Below are 16,696 nucleotides of genomic sequence, written 5' to 3' on the forward strand. Positions count from 1 at the left end.
CAACATCATGCAGTCAAGGAGGCGAAATGCATCTCCAGAACACATTGCTGGCTTCAATCCTAGAACTGCATTAACAATACAGAACCACTTGGGAGAATTTTCATAGTAACATTTACTGCATGCTTTTCAAAAAGATTCAACTCTTGTACCCAAGTTTCTAGAAAAATGAGATAAATACTCATCTTATGCTCTATATTCAAATACACTGTTGCTTTGTCTGTAAAACCTATATTATAGTCATGTGCTGCATAATGACATTTCGGTCAACAACAGATTGCATATACAATGGTGGTCCCATAAGATTGGTACATATAGCCTAGGTGTGTAGTAAGCTCTACCATCTAGGTTTCTGTAAGTACACTCTATGATGTTTGCACAACAACGAAATTGCCTAACAACGCATTTCAAGGAACGTATCCCCGTAATTAAGTGACGCGTGACTGTAAATGTAAACATAAACTGGTTTCATTCCCAAGAGATAAAAGAAAAAAAAAGAGTTAATTTATAGGTAACAGCAGTAGTTTTAAGAGAACTCAATTATAAGTACTTTTTACTTTACGTGGCAGATTTCAAATATTAATGCACTAAGAAAACTTTTACTCTTTCTAGGTATCAGATCGTCAAAGGAATTTGTGGTTGTGCTATAGGCAAATACTTAAAATAAAATGCATAGCAGAGGAAAGGCAAAGTGCTACAAGAGGAGGAAATCATACTGGCATTTATGAGATACTACTAGAGATCTTTCAAGGTGAAGAAATTCTTTGAACCATTTTCAAAAACTGAAAACTAGTTAACTGATTACTATTAAGTGAAGTCAATTTATTTCTTTGAGAAGATATAAGAAAAATATTGCCTAATTTCAGTTTCTAAAGCTATTTTTCATTTGGCTGCTTCATTAAAAATGTCTCTACTTTTGCTATGCATACTTAATAATTACAGTAGTAAAGGTAGATACTTCATTCAACAAATGTTCTTACCTCAGACTGCAACTTGTGTAAAGATTAAAATGTTTAAGCTTTCCCCCTCCTCCTGCAAAAAACTAGACCTTTAAGCCTCTAAACAGAGAATTTTTAAAAGCTGCACTTTAATAACATGCCACTAAACTATTTCAAGTGTCTTGGCTCCATTTATTATCTACAAAAGAATAAGGAGGTTAGACCAGACAATTTCATAGATTTCCTCTATGACTGTGAGTCAAAAAATCCAGAGAAACAAAGTAGAATTTTATTTCACAAAATATGCTTATACTTTGCTCAGATACTGTCTTCAAATGTGCTACTCACCTTCTGTGGGTTCAGAACTTTAATGACTTGTGTGATGGTCCCCGTATTAAATGCTGGGACAATGCTGCTGCTAGGAGACAGAAGCTGCAGCTGGAATGTCTGGAGGAAACAGAGGGCACTCTTTAGAAAAAGTAACACACATAATACTATGTCAGAGATGTCAACAAATAAAAAAGTCAGATACCCAGATGACGGTTCAGGTAACAGATTTACCTATTACTATTACCTACTACTATTACCTACTACCCTACATACTATTCACGTTCTATTTGTTTGCCAGATATCAGCAATTCATAGTATGTAGGCTGACTATCACTTCATGGTGTTTATAAAAATCTATTGTTAGGTCTTGATCATGAAAACTAGCAATGAGCCACTGTTCACTTTCTGGCAGAAGGAACTTTAGCCTACTACTTTTCAAAAGGTGACCAATTCTTCTTCTGGCAACTTCACTTAATAGTAACTGATCAACTACGCAGGTAAAAAAACGGGTGCCTGTGGCTAAAAAAAGCTAAAAAGAAAAGAAAAGCTTTCTAAAAATAAAAAACCAGCATACCAGTCATTAACTACAGGCCTTTTATGCTTTTGTGTATTCGGATGGTTCGGATCTAGACTTGAACTTTTGTTTTCTAAAGCCCGCATAATCTGGAATGTGTCAAGGAGTACTCCTACATGACAGAGGCGAAGGAAAGGCTGGAAAGAGCCAGGTTGTTAATATGTATGTGGAACACATCAGGATTTCTCCATTAGGAACACAAGACCCTAAGAGAAAAATTACATGCAGAACTAGCTTATACAGCAAAAGACTTGCAAAAGCCAAAGCCATAAATTGTAGAGAGTTGGTGGGTTTTGTTTATTTGTTTACAAGGAAGAGACATAAGAGTGCTACGAGCAAGACCAGTAAACCATATTGTCAGCACAATATAGTATGTATGTAGCTATTCTACATACTAGGATTTTAAAAATCTTTCCTGAAAGTTTAGTCTTCTAAAATATTAAAGAGAGAGAGAAGAGAGGAGAGGGAGGGGGAGAGAAGGAGAGAAGACAGGGAGAGAGAGAGAAGGGGGTGGGGAAGGTGAGGAGAGAAAAGAGAGAAGGGCAGGGGAGAGAAAAAAGGGGGGGGTCTACCTAGTCTTCTCTAAATCTAAAAATTACAAGAGTAGAGATTTAATCTCAACACACAGACATTATTTTGGGTCTTATTCATAATTCTATTGTCAAGATAAATTACGTACGCTAAAATATTATTCATTTATTTACATTTATTTCATTAAATGTAAGATGCCATCAGTGTAATTCACATCATTATTTTACATACCACTGAGAAAGAAAACAGGCTGCCAATTAAACTATGACAATGTATCAATTCTAAAATGCACCTCCATTTCAGAGATAACAAAAAGTAAAAATAGTAATAGTAGAATCTACGAAATATGACATTTTGAATTTCGAGCTACATCATGATATCCAAATAGGCATTGTACAGCACCAAGAATAAGGCCATGCTTTAATAGCAGAGATGATATGTTGCGAAAACAGCAGCCTAAAGTAACAAGTGTAAAACCCTAAGTTGCAGCAGCTAACATTTATTGAGCATTGAACACATGAAAAGTGCTTGAAACAGTACCTGGCACATAAAACTCATTTATTTCTCAAAGAAACCCTATGAAGTAGATATTAATACTACCCGCCTTTGCAAGTGAAGAAATTGGTACACAGAGGTTAAGTAACTTGCTTAATGTCATAAACTAATATTGAAACCACTTCACTCTACTGCTTCTAAATCATCTATATTATTCTAAAAAATGAAAGCAAGGAAGGTTGCAAAGTCAGCAATACCCAGAAATAAAACGTCTTCAATTTCCAAAAATGTGTTGTCTGAATGTCATACTTCACATGTCACTGCAGAGATCAGATTAGTTTAGTCGACATCAGGGGTTAGCAAACTATGGCCCATGGGCCAAGAATGACCCGACATCTGTTTTTATAAATAATGTTTTATTGGAACAGAGCCATATTCCTTAATTTACATATTGTCTATGGCTGTTTTTGCACTGTAACAGCAGAATTGAGTAGATGCAACAGAGATCATGTAGCCTAAAATACTTACTATCTTGTCTTTTACAGAAAAATTTTGCCCACTCCTCACTCTAAATTTTTCTTCATTCAAAACTTTTCATTATTTAAAGATGGCCATAAAGACTCCTGAAACTAAGATTCGGTATTAACAAAAACTTCAATTTATGAAAACAAGCAGTCACTGTATTAATAGTGAACTAGATGTTAATGAAGAAGGAATGTTTCTCTCACTTATACATCAAGAGATAAAAACTTAATTCTGATCCAGTGACTAGAAGAGAATACCAAATAAAGTCCCTCATCTTAATTAACTTTAATTCCATGTTTTAGAATTTCTTTTTTAGTCTTTACAACTGTATTATGAACCCCAACCTATCCTCAATGTCCTGAGCATTAACAGACCATCTTGTAGAATTCTGCTCTCTCACTAACTACTATTAGAATGTCCTTTCTTTATCTTACAATACTAACCATAACAATTTTTATGAGCAAAAAGTATTCACTAAAAGCGACGTGCTTCAATGAACCATAATAGTTACATTATTGTTAGTTCGGGTTTAATCTATAAATTTCATTTAATCTCCAAACACTAAAATATAATCCTTACCAAATGCATGAAAAAAAAATCAGCCAATCTTTAATCAAAGGAAAAAGGCAAAGAAGATATTGTAGTACCTTTGGTACTGCAGCCTGGAAAACAAAGTCCGTCATGTCGAGCTCTGTGCTGTTGGAGGCCTGTATCGTTATCACTGTGACACTGGGGTTGGTATTTGACCGTTCAAAGGTGAATTCTATCTTCAAGCCATTCTTACTGTATGCTATGATGGAGGGGATGCCTGGGAAAGCACAGAAAGATCAGTCTTATTGTAGTCAGCTTAATGCTTGCAGAATTATTACCTCCTTTCTTCAATAACTACCTCTCATTGCTCTAATGATGCTAACACCAGTAATCATACCTGTAGCAATGTCATTGAAGAGAGGCTGTGATGAAAGCCCATCCAACAAGAAAGGGGGCTGGGATATCGGTGGGACTGAGGCAGGGGCAGGAGCAGCAGCTGGAGCAGCTAAAGGAAACATTCCAACGTTAAGTCAATCTTAGCCAGTATGACAAAGCTCACCAAGAAAATACAAGAGAAAATTATTATGATCTCGGGTTAAGGGAAGGATTCCTTAAAACAAGATGTAAAAAGCTTAAACCATAAAGAGAAAGAACACTTTAAAATGAATAACTTCTGTTCAGCAAAAAACACTATAAAAAAATAGAGCCAGAGACCACAGACAGGAGAAAATCTTTGCTACAAAATAACAAATGGGGGGCCGGCCCGGTGGCACAAGTGGCTAGGTGCACGCGCTCCACTGCGGAGGCCCGGGGTCCGCAGGTTCGGATCCTGGGCACGCACCGACGCACTGCTTATCAAGCCATGCTGTGGCGGAGTCCCATATAAAGTAGAGGAAGATAGGCAGGGATGTCAGCTCAGGGCCAATCTTCCTCAGCAAAAAAAAAAAAAAAAAAAAAAAAGAGGAAGATTGGCATTGGATGTTAGCTCAGGGCTGATCTTCCTCACAAAATAACAAATGGATGAGTATCCAGAACTATAAATATTTTCTACCAATCAATAAGAAAAAAAGATAACCCAATTTAAAAGCAATAAGAGATATAAACAAGCAATTCTCAGAAGAGGGAACCTGAATGAAAGGGGCATCTTATGAAAAGAGATGCTCAATCTTACCAGTAATGAGGAAAATGGAACTTAAAACCACAATGAGATACTACTTCACATCCATGCGAATGGTGAAAATTTCAATGTCTGATAATACCAGGCAAGAATATGGAGCAATGGGGACTTCCAATCTCTGTCATAGGAACGTAAACTGGTACCACACCAAACTGGAGAACGATTTGGCAATAGTAGAGTTGAACATGAATATACCCCTAAACTAAAGTTCCTCAACCTTAAAACTAATAAAATTTTAGTCTAGATGATTCTTTGTTGCGGGGGCTGTCTCACGCATTGTAGGATGTTTAGCAGCACCTCTGGCTTCTACCCATTAAATGAGAGTAGCATCCTCCTAGTTGTGACAACTGAAAATATCTTCAGACACTGCCAACCCCTGGTAGGCAAAATCTCCCCCAGCTGAAAACCAGTGCTTTTCTTAGGAATGCTTTTAATTCTTGCATATATGTACACAGGGAGACAGGAACAAAAAGTGTGTACTGCAAGGTAGCTTCTAACAGCGAACTAGTGGAAACAATCAAAATGTCTATCATCAAGATAACGGATAAGTAAATTATGGTACATTGACAAAATAAAGTACATATACAACAGAAATACACTTAACATGGATTATTCTCACAAATACAATGTTTAGCAAAAAAGCAAGGTAAAAGGACACACACAGTTGGACATCATTTCTAAAAAGGTAAAAATTGGCAAAACAATACTATACACTACATCAAGAAAAGCACAGGAATGACAAACGTCAAAGCTAAACACTGCTTTAGGATAGACAGTTGTTACCTCTGAGATTAAGAGGGAAGGAGATGAGGGAAAAGTACACATGGAATGTCAACTCTCAAAATACTTTATTTTACCAGCTAAGCAGATCAAGGCATTTATTGAATTTTATGGATGTTAAATATTGCATAATAAAATTTTAACACACACACTCTGGGAAGGATAGTATGGAGTGGGGGTAAGAAATATTACCATTTTTATTTGATCCTTCCAAATAAGAACAAGTTGAGGATCATACAATAGAGGGTAAGTGACAGAACATGACCATGAACTGAGAGAAATCAGGATTCTAAGAGGCATAAGAAAAATTCAGCAAACTAAAGAGAATGCATTTTATATTTAAATAGATTTCAAAGTACTTATGAAATTAACTAAAAGTAGATTATTTAAAAAAGCAGTAACAAAATAAAGGCTGAAATACCTAAAATATACTAAAAATTAGCAAAGAAGGTAGAAATATAGATGGCTAACCAAAATACAAGAAGCTAAAACAAATGTGAACATCACAGAACGTGCAAACAGATTACCAATGAAGTATACAAAGAAATATTCATATAGTTCTTCTAGTTATATTTTATAAAGCTAATCTAGTAATTTCCCCACAATTCCCATTTTCAAAACAATTTTAGAAATATGTTCTCATGGAAAATCAGAGGCTACTCAAGATATAGAGGCAACATATGGGTCCCTAAGTCCCTCAAATTGTAGCTTTTTTCTCCTGTAAAGGTACAATAGATGGTTTGGGAAACAACAGAAACTCATTGCTCCAATTCCTCTAAAAGGAAACACTAAATTTATTTCCTAATTTCCACTGACAAATTACTGTGCATTAGGATATGACTGTAATGATCGCTTAAAGAATCTAGAACTCAAAAATTCTGAACTTAAAAATTTAACGAAAATGGGAAAACACGTTTAAAACACATTATAAATAAGGAAAAGAAAATTTTTAATATTTTATCATTTTGCTTTTTCATATAACACTGGGAAAACAAGAAAGTAAGAACAAAAACAGGGGCCGGCCCCGCGGCTTAGTGGTTAAGTGCGTGCGCTCCGCTGCTGGCTGCCCGGGTTTGGATCCCGGGCGCGCACTGACGCACCGCTTGTCCGGCCATGCTGAGCCGGCATCCCATATACAGCAACTAGAAGGATGTGTAAGTACGACATACAACTATTTACTGGGGCTTTGGGGAGAAAAAGGGAAAAAAAGGAGGAGGATTGGCAATAGATGTTAGCTCAGGGCCGGTCTTCCTCAGCAAAAAGAGGACGATTGGCATGGATGTTAGCTCAGGGCTGATCTTCCTCACCAAAAAAAATAAAGAACAAAAACAAAACAAAACATTAAGACCTCATGATAAATGAGTTAAGGATACAACAGGAATGTGCAAAAAGGAAATTCATGTATAATACATGTGCTTGTATTCATGTATAATACAAATATGTGGATAAATATGAAACATTTCCTATGATTAAAAAATAAAAATTAACAAAATAATAAGGCCAATCTTTCACCTGTTATGGCTTTTTAAAAATGATAATATAAAATACTTATGACTGTACAGTGAAGCTGGTGGCCAAATACATTGAGGATAAGGTAAACAACGTTTACTAAGGACCTACTATGTGTCATGCATGCACTGAATAAGTCACCATTCCTAACAAATATCCTCTGAGGTAAGTAATTAGTATCCTTATATTAAACAGATTCGGAAAGACTAAGTAACTTAGCCTAAGAAAGTAATCCAAAATAAGGACAAATTGAAATAATGATGATATTTGTTGAGGCACTGGTATGATAAGAAAAATCTAGAAACAAACAAAACGCCCAATAGTAAAGAATTGAGTAAATAATGATATAAACTTCTTGATGAAATATTAGACAGCCATTTAAAATTATAATTGTGAAGACTATGTACTAACATGGAAATGTTAGTATGCTAATAAGTAAAGCATATCATCTCTACACTAAGTTTTAACCATGGGGTTTTTTTTGATTTTCCATATATCCAGTATAGCTTTGGCATCTGAGGATTTGAAATTGACTATCTGTGAATGAATCAAAAGTACATGAGAAGTAACATTTTGAAATTCTAAGACACAGATACAAACCACAAGCTGTGGAAGGAAAAAAATCATGTAGCCTGTGATAGCCAGTCTAGATGACCACCCAACATCCTCATCCTATGGCTGCTTTCTACTTGAGGTCATATATGCTGTAACTCTCCATTATACTTATAAAGAAGTCACTTAAGATAGAAATTATATCCTACAGTGATACTCTCGGACTCAGGGGTTTATAATGCTAAACACATCAATTACAAATGTCTACTCCATAAACAAAGATAAGAAAAATATTCCCAAATGAAGAGTTATGTTTGAATATTATAATTATGGATGATTTTCTCTTTCCATTGCTTTAATAATAGGGAGGGAAGGAGAAGGAAAAAAAGGAGGAGGGAAATAGTAGGTTAATCTCTCTCCATTCTCCACAAATGGCCGTATCTCTTGAAAACTAACTATGAATAGAAAGAAACCTAGAAAAAGTAATATCTTGGGACACTAACTAAAAGTGACTTGAGATATATTTCTTTTCTAGCCTGAAAGAGAAAGCCCTTTCTATCTTAAAATACTATGAGTAATTTATTCTCCCAAAATTAAAAACTGGACTTTAAGGAATCCCTATGAATTATCTTTAGAGCATTATTAGCTTAGCAGCTTATATCCCAGATATTGTGAAGATTCTAGTCTTACTTCTCACTTAGCCTCTCCCATCTTCAATTGATTCATGTGTCTATGTTCAGTGTAGTTTTCCCCCAAGGCCTTTATCCCTATCCAAGCATTAAAGAACTCCAGTCTGGCCTCACCTGTAAGGTTGATGTCTCCCAGCAAATCAAGAAGTTCTCCACCAGCAGAAGCTGGTTTGCTTGTAGGTGCAGTTGGAATAACAGGTGTTATGTCATTTCCTCCCAACAAATCCAATAAATCATTGGCCTAAACAAAAAAATAATATCTCAATTGATTAGTCATTGGTCTAATCTACATCTAATGCAATGCTCTTTCAACACTTAAAATAAGGAAGACAACCATCAATCAATTCAAGAACACTAAAGGGAATCAGCTAAGAGATAGGTTATAAGGAACTGTAAGATCATCAGGATCCCCAGATAAGCAAGTGAAAAGCTACCTGGCTGGTGGGCTGTGGCCCAGAGGGTGGTGGTTTGGTCTCTAGTGGAGCTGGTTCTGTCTCTCCATTTGTCTGTACAATCTCAGTAGGGCCATTTGTGGTCACTTTTTCCATGACAGGCATTCTCTCAAGCAGGGCAGACCTGGAAGAATCTGAAGTGGTTAAATTCTAGGCAGTTAACCTAGATTCTCTACCCAAAACAATCACTGGAACTACATTGGAGCCAAACATGGTAGAGCTATCTCCCTTCCCCATCCCCCAACACACATACTAAAATAGAAGGTAGATTACAAGAATACATGACCTAAATTCTTGGCTGGATTAAGGGTAGGCAAGAAACCCTGAATGGGCAAACTGTCCATCTAAATTCTAAGAGATTGGGATTTCTCAGTGGTAGAGAAATTGGAATGAAAGAAAGGTAAATCAGTAGGTATTAACAGTCTCCAATGAAGAGGATACTCCATAACAGAAGACGGGGGGAAAAAAAGATGACATGCACTAAAATATTAATAGTAATGACGTTTGAATGAGATTCTCTTGAAAAAACACAACTCCCACTTTTTAACCAAATAAAATGGAAAATGAAGCAAACTTTCGATACCAAAAGAAAAGGGAGAAGAGGAATGAAAGAACACAGTTAATTTATTTCTTTAGAGGCTAGGCAGAATAGAAGATGGACAAAACAGAAGCAGACAAGCAGTTAGAACTAAATAGGGTTGTGAAGTGCAGTTAACAAAGCACAAGGAATGAATCTTCTTTATGGATTATCATGACAATTTGTTCAGGATGCTAAGAAGCACAAGCATTACTTCGTTTCTTTGCTTACCTCATATGGTCATATTTCTTAAAAAGTGCATTATATTCTACTGCCCTCTGCTGGAGTTCCACATCAATGCTGCTTCCATAGATGGAAACCACTTTCTTAATACGGCTTTGGGATAAAATGACAAAGTCAAATACCCAAAAGAAACTTCATAAACAAGCAGAAAGAATAATGTTTAAACCAGAGTTTTCTGGTTAAAATTTTGAAATACTTATCTTTTCTTAATTTACATAATTTTTCAGAAACACAACACCTTTCCTTTACCTTCATACATCCAACATATACCTCAACACAATCATTCACCATTATATTTATTCTAATTGTAATGATAGATTTTTGTCTGTTAAACATCCCATACTCTAAAATTTGCTAGACAAAGGTACCAATTATTAATTTGCTATAAAAGAAATTTATACTGTTCATTTTCTTCTTTAATAACTTTAAAATAAGCTTTTATCAATAAAAGGGTCATAGCATCAGAGTTTTATCAACAAAGGGTCATTACCTGATACCAAATTCTTCTAGTTCACAATTTAAAGAGTGAGACAAAAATATCATTTTCACAAGCCTTACATTAAAAAGTAAAGCATAAAATCTAAGAAAACTAAGTTTGCCTTAAATATAGTTAGCTGGGAAATTGATTCAAGAATGGACTTTTATATGAAATAGTAAAGAGCAGAATTTAAAGATTTAAAACACCAAAACCCTCATGATTTTCTTTCTATTCAGACATTTCAAAATATTGTAATAAACCAGAACCTTTAATTGGGGAAATAACCTCTCAACTTTAAAAAAGAAAAAAGGCATTAGAAATCTGATTTTTTTCAAAATAATTTTTCAGAATAATCAATGGTGGGGTACAGGGACAAGAGGGAGCCAAGTATAGATGAAATAAGAATTAATCATGAATTAATGATTGTTATTGTGGAGTAATAAATATATGCAATTCATTTTACTATTCTATTTTTGCCTTTGCTTGAAATTTTCCACAATAAAAAGTTTTTTAAAATTACACAACAACCTGTTCACCCTACTTTTTCTCCATACTCACTTTACAGTACAGGTGAATCGAGTAGAAAGCTTCATAATGGCAGTGAGGGCATAACCTCGTGTCACAGAGGTGGACATATTAGAGATTAGGACACTTTCTAAAATATCCAACACTTCATCTTCTGTTACCTGGGGAGAAAAAAAAAGACAATGTAGAATGAACTGTAACAGTAAATACATAAATCTGATATCAAATCACAGGATGCCACCAGAAAGGCAATCCTACCAACATTACCAAAGCTTCTAACACAATCTGTGTTTTGCCAGGGTACCTGTCCAAGCTGATCCATCAACCAGAAGCAGGTAGGAGGTGGGTAAAAAACTACCCATTGGGGGCTGAGAGGCGTATTATAGCTTCAAGAGGCAGAAGTAAAGGAAGAAAAGAAACAGATACATGGAGTTCAAACGTTGTTGCCACAACTTCTCCTAAAGCCAGTCCTTTAATGAGCACGTGGAAACACGGATACATGTCCCATTTCTTCTTGTTTAAATCAGCCAGTAGTAAGAGAAACAAAGTAATTCAGTCTGATAGGATGGGGAGTGGAACCTAAGGTGGAACCTAACAAGTGGAACCTAAGGTGGCCCGACAAGTTCCACCTCAAAAACTGGCAGATTTCTCAATGTAATTCTGGTATTATTTCTTTAAAAAGATTTTCAAGGAATCAATCTCAACTTCTCATTAACCACTCTCTCTTACAAACAAAAACACTATTTTTCCCCATCGTTAACCAAGAGTGACAAGGGTTACCTGAATAGGCTCTTCCTCTTCACATTGGCCGGATACGAGAAGATCTCCATATTCACCTATACACCATGCAGCTACTTGTACTAAAGGTTGCTATCAAAAGAAAGGCATCGTTTGTTAAGGCCTTCAATCCTTGCAAGGATTGATGCAAATCATAGGTCATCTAATCATAAAGGTCAAAACTGAGGCACATCTACAGTGTTAGTAATAAGGACATACCAGGATAATAAAGCATAATTTCCCCTCTAAAGTAGAAAAAAAGGCAAATGAAATACTTACTTGAGAATAATCACCAAGAATTGCTTTGTACAAGCGCTGGACAGTGTAAGCATGCATCTCCACACTATTGGTTATTAACTGGATCAAGTTGGGGACTGCATCATCACGAACATAGCTTCCTGCCTAAAAGGAAATGTAGACAGTTACCCCCAGAAACACACAGTAATGATAACAAATGTTAACTACTATTGATACCAGCCCTGATACCAGTTCCCCTACATTAAACTCAGCATATATGGGGTTAAAACCAAAAGCACCCACCCCCCTTCCCTGCTTGCTCCTCAGCTTCCTGTCACCAGAATCCACCATCCATCATGGAGGCAAACAACCAAGGACACCCACCTTCAGATTCCCTTATCTTGCCATCCCCCTCCCTGCAAGCAGCCTCACAAGGCCAATCACAGGCTGGTGGGAAGGCACCACGTAGCAAGGCCACACGCTACCCCCTCCCTACAAGCAGCCACATTCCTCACAACCTTTAAAATCCCTTGCTTCCCATCTTTTAGGAGACGAATTTGAGGGCTTTTTCTCCCTCGTCTCCTGGCTGATGATACCCCAAATAAACCCCTTTCCTTGCCATAAGCCTGGCATTCCAGATTTTATTTTGGCCCCTCTTGTGTGGCAGGTAAAAGAACCCGTGTTTGTGTCCGGTAATACTATTGTTGCTGTTAAAAGGAGACTACAATCATATGCCGCATAATGACATTTCGGTCAATGACGGACTGCATTTACAACAGTGGTCCCATAAGATTAGTCCCATATAGCCTAGGTATGTAATAGGCTATACCATCTAGGTTTGTGTAACTACACTCTATGATGTTCACACAACAATGAAACAGACTAACGACGCTTTTCTCAGAACATATCCCCATCATAAGGCAATGCATGACTACACTACAAAACACCCTCCAAGATAAGGTTGCTTCCAATTCTCAGGTTCAAAAGCAGCTCAAACTTTAAAGTCTTAAATGAATATTCTAAGTTTTTTAATTTTATAAAAAACAAAGTAAAATCTTCTCTTTGTCCAAAAGAAAAGTAAAATATAAAGGTTTAAAATTTCAAGAAAGACCTATTCTACTCAGAGTAAACAGATAAGGCCTAAGATTTCAAAAATTTAGGAAGTACATTCACTGGGAACTTAATTACAACAAACTCTCCCTTCCCACAACTCCCCAACACCAATGTCAAAATCATATGGGCTAGCTAGAGTAATCATGTTATTTTGGGGGATGGTGGGAGGAGTGTACATGAACAGCTCAAAAGGACATCTTAAATAAGATAAGAATTAAATAAATAGTAACTTCTTGAAAACGAGTTTATTTAAAACATTACACTGTCCTTTAAAGACTAGAGTTTATAAATATTACAGAACCAACCATTAGTCCCAGGAATGGGAAATATTTTGTATTTAATTCTCCACATTTTTTTTAACTTGTTCTCTTTAATGTCCTCTTGACTAGTGAAACCTGAGATACTATTTGCAACCATGAAACAAAGTAAAGCTATTTAACCTATGAGGAAACTAGATCTTGGCCTTGTCAGAGCATTATGACAACCAGGCAGCACAGGACATATAAACAGTGGAACCTGTGCCTAATATCAACCCACCTTGGTAAATCTCCCATTACTGGACAGAAGAGCAGATCTGATTTACAAGACTGAGACCAGGCCTAACCACGTGCACTTTGGAAAGGAAAAAGAAAAAAACGAAAAAGGAAAAGAAAAGGAAAAAGAAAAAATCCCAGGTGATTTGGGATACCAACTCCTGTTAAGAAACACAGACAGAGGGAGAAGTTCCGGAAAATGGTGAAAAAGGAAATGTGAGAAGCTAAAAAGCAGGTAATTTGTGGTGTGACTTAGATATTTACATTCTACAATAATGGGAGAAAGCAGAGTGTTTTAGAGAAGGCATCAACATGATCTAATTGACATCTACAGACTACTTCATCCAACAACAGGAGAATACACATTCTTAGCTCAAGATCACATGGAACATTCACCAAGACAGACCACATACTGGGCCATAAATAATACCTTAAATTTTAGAATAGAAATCATATGGAATTAAACTAGAAATCAGTTTAACACAAAGACAGCTGAGAAATCTCAAAATAGTTGGAGATTAAACAACACAAGACTAAATAACACATGGGTCAAAACATCATGAAGAGAAAACTATAGACCAATATCTCTCATGAACATAGACCCAAAAATCCTCTAAAAATATTAGCAAATCAAATACAACAATATATAAAAAGAATTCTACACCACAGCCACGTGGGATTTAATACGGAAGGCTGGTTCAACAATCAAAAATCAATTAATGTAATCCAGCACGTCAACAGGATAAAGAAGAAAAATCATATGATCATAATAAGAGAATATAAGTCAATTGGAAAGATGAAAAGTAGGAGCACTAAAAAAATGGTTTTGAATTTTGATAAAAATTTTCCTTAGGAGTTCTAATTTTTCCCTTCTTTTGAGCCTAATAAAAACTAAAAAAGTGTGTTCTAAATCATACCTTTTGTTATAATTTCTCCATTATTAAGTATATTTATTAACTTTTAACAAATTAATTCACTGTAGGTAAACTAGAAAACTAGTATGTCACAGACAGAATTCCACAGCAACAAATATATATATCATAATTTAATGGTATCATTCCCTCCTACAGATGTTTCATATTTACTTAACCAATACCCATTTGGAGACTTCTAGTTGTTTCCAGTTTTCCCCTACCATAAACAAGACTGGGATGAATACTTTTGTATATACATTTTTGTACACTTGTCCTTTTATTTTTCCAAGATAAAGTCCTAAACTTGAGTCAGTGAAGTAAAAGGTATAAACTAAGACATTTGCTACATGTGACTGAACTGTGTTCTGGAAAGATGGCAGCATTTTAAACCCACAAAAAGTGAAAAGGATTACCTATTACTCTATTTTCTTACTACTACTAGGAATTAGATTAAAAAGTACTAAGTGAAAAATGATACCTCACTGTTATTTTACTTACTATTTCTTTATTAGAAAGGGTACTTTTTCAATGTTAACTAGCCATTTCTTTCTTCTTTTGTAAATTGCCTATTCAAATGCCAATTTTTCCATTAAAGTGTTTGATTTTTCCTATTAACTGTAAATTACAGATTAAAAATATTAACATAACGCCTTTTAAATTTGTAGATTTTTTTCCTTTTGCTATACAAATTTTAAATTTTAACGTGGTCAAGTTTGTGAATGTTTTCCTTTATGGTATCTACTTCTGGTGACATAATTAGATATAGATAGTTATGTTTTCTTTATATGCCACTACACTTTCCTTTTTACTCTTAATCTCTAATCCCTATTTTTTTTTTAATAATTTTATTTATTTATTTCCCCCCCCCAAAACCCCAGTAGATAGTTGTATGTCATAGCTGCACATCCTTCTAGTTGCTGTATGTGGGACGCGGCCTCAGCATGGCGGGAGAAGCGGTGCGTGCTGTATGTGGGACGCGGCCTCAGCATGGCGGGAGAAGCGGTGCGTCGGTGCGTGCCCGGGATCCAAACCTGGGCCGCCAGCATCGGAGCGTGCGCACTTAAGTGCCAAGCCACAGGGCCGGCCCTCTAATCCCTATTAATTGAATGATAAACAGAGAAGCTCCAAAATTCTGGAAGACTACCAACAAAAGAATATCTTATAAAACTGTAATTTTAAATCCAGAATAAATTAGTCATTCAAAACCTTCCAATGGCTTCCTGTCATATTCAAAATAAAATCCAAACTCCTGTGAGGCCCTATATAATCTAGCCCCTGCATTAATCCTACCATTCTCTGTCTCTCTCACTCTACTGGCTTCACTTGCCTTCTTGTTGCTCTACAAGCAGGCCAAGCTTATTGCTACCTAAGGTCTTCACAACACCTGCTGTTCCCTCAGATCAGTATACCCTTCCCCCAAATCTTTGCATGGCTCCTCACTTCACTAAGTTCTCTACTTAAATGTTACCTCCTCTGAGCGACCTGCCCTGACTACTCTACCTAAAATACCTGGCCTATCGCTCTATATCCCATCCTCCCCTGCCATCATCAGAGTCCCTCACGCTGCTTTAGTGTTTCTCATAGCATTTTTCCCTCCTTGAGTATAATACATATTTCCCCTTGAATTTCCTATGTTCCCCACTAGAAAGTAAGCTTCATGAGAACAAGGGCTCTGTCTGCCATTTTTTTTTTTTTGAGGAAGATCGGCCCTGAGCTAACATCTGCCAATCCTCCTCTTTTTTTTTGCTGAGGAAGACCGGCCCTGGGCTAACATCTGTGCCCATCTTCCTCTACTTTATATGGGACGCCACTACAGCATGGCCCGACAAGCTATGCGTTGGTGTGCGCCCGGGATCTGAACCGGCAAACCCCAGGCCGCTGAAGCAGAGCGCGCACACTTAACCACTTGCACCACCAGGCTGGCCCCATGTAAATTTCTGTTTTTTTTCTTTTGTAAGGAAGACCAGCCCTGAGCTAACATCCATGCCAATCTTCCTGTTTTTTTTTGCTCTGGAAGACTGGCCCTGGGCTAACATCCGCGCTCATCTTCCTCCACTTTATATGTGACGCCGCCACAGCACGGCCTGACAAGTGGTGCGTCAGTGCACGCCCGGGATCCGAACCCGGGCCGCCAGCAGCGGAGAGCGCGCATTTAACTACTACGCCACGGGGCCCCTCTGTCTGCCTTAATCAGCACATCCAGCACTTAGTATATGTTG

The 16,696-nt window shown here is 36.7% G+C and overlaps 1 protein-coding gene across 1 annotated transcript in view; it reads right to left on the reverse strand.

The window, feature by feature from the left end:
- The window catches only part of AP1G1 (adaptor related protein complex 1 subunit gamma 1), a 77,701-nt gene that overhangs the window by 4,695 nt on the left and 56,310 nt on the right, over positions 1–16,696 (reverse strand). The window contains exons 14-22 of the mRNA XM_004431805.3: positions 11,960–12,082; positions 11,684–11,773; positions 10,937–11,064; positions 9,889–9,993; positions 9,063–9,204; positions 8,743–8,869; positions 4,319–4,426; positions 4,038–4,198; positions 1,284–1,382 (exon numbers count right to left, since the gene is read on the reverse strand). Coding sequence (XP_004431862.1) covers positions 1,284–1,382; positions 4,038–4,198; positions 4,319–4,426; positions 8,743–8,869; positions 9,063–9,204; positions 9,889–9,993; positions 10,937–11,064; positions 11,684–11,773; positions 11,960–12,082 — 1,083 coding nt within the window. The remainder of the gene's footprint in view (positions 1–1,283; positions 1,383–4,037; positions 4,199–4,318; positions 4,427–8,742; positions 8,870–9,062; positions 9,205–9,888; positions 9,994–10,936; positions 11,065–11,683; positions 11,774–11,959; positions 12,083–16,696) is intronic.

The sequence above is a fragment of the Ceratotherium simum genome, chromosome 30 (assembly GCF_057802395.1).
Source record: "Ceratotherium simum simum isolate JZ-2026a chromosome 30, ASM5780239v1, whole genome shotgun sequence".
In the NCBI taxonomy this organism is placed as follows: domain Eukaryota; kingdom Metazoa; phylum Chordata; class Mammalia; order Perissodactyla; family Rhinocerotidae; genus Ceratotherium; species Ceratotherium simum.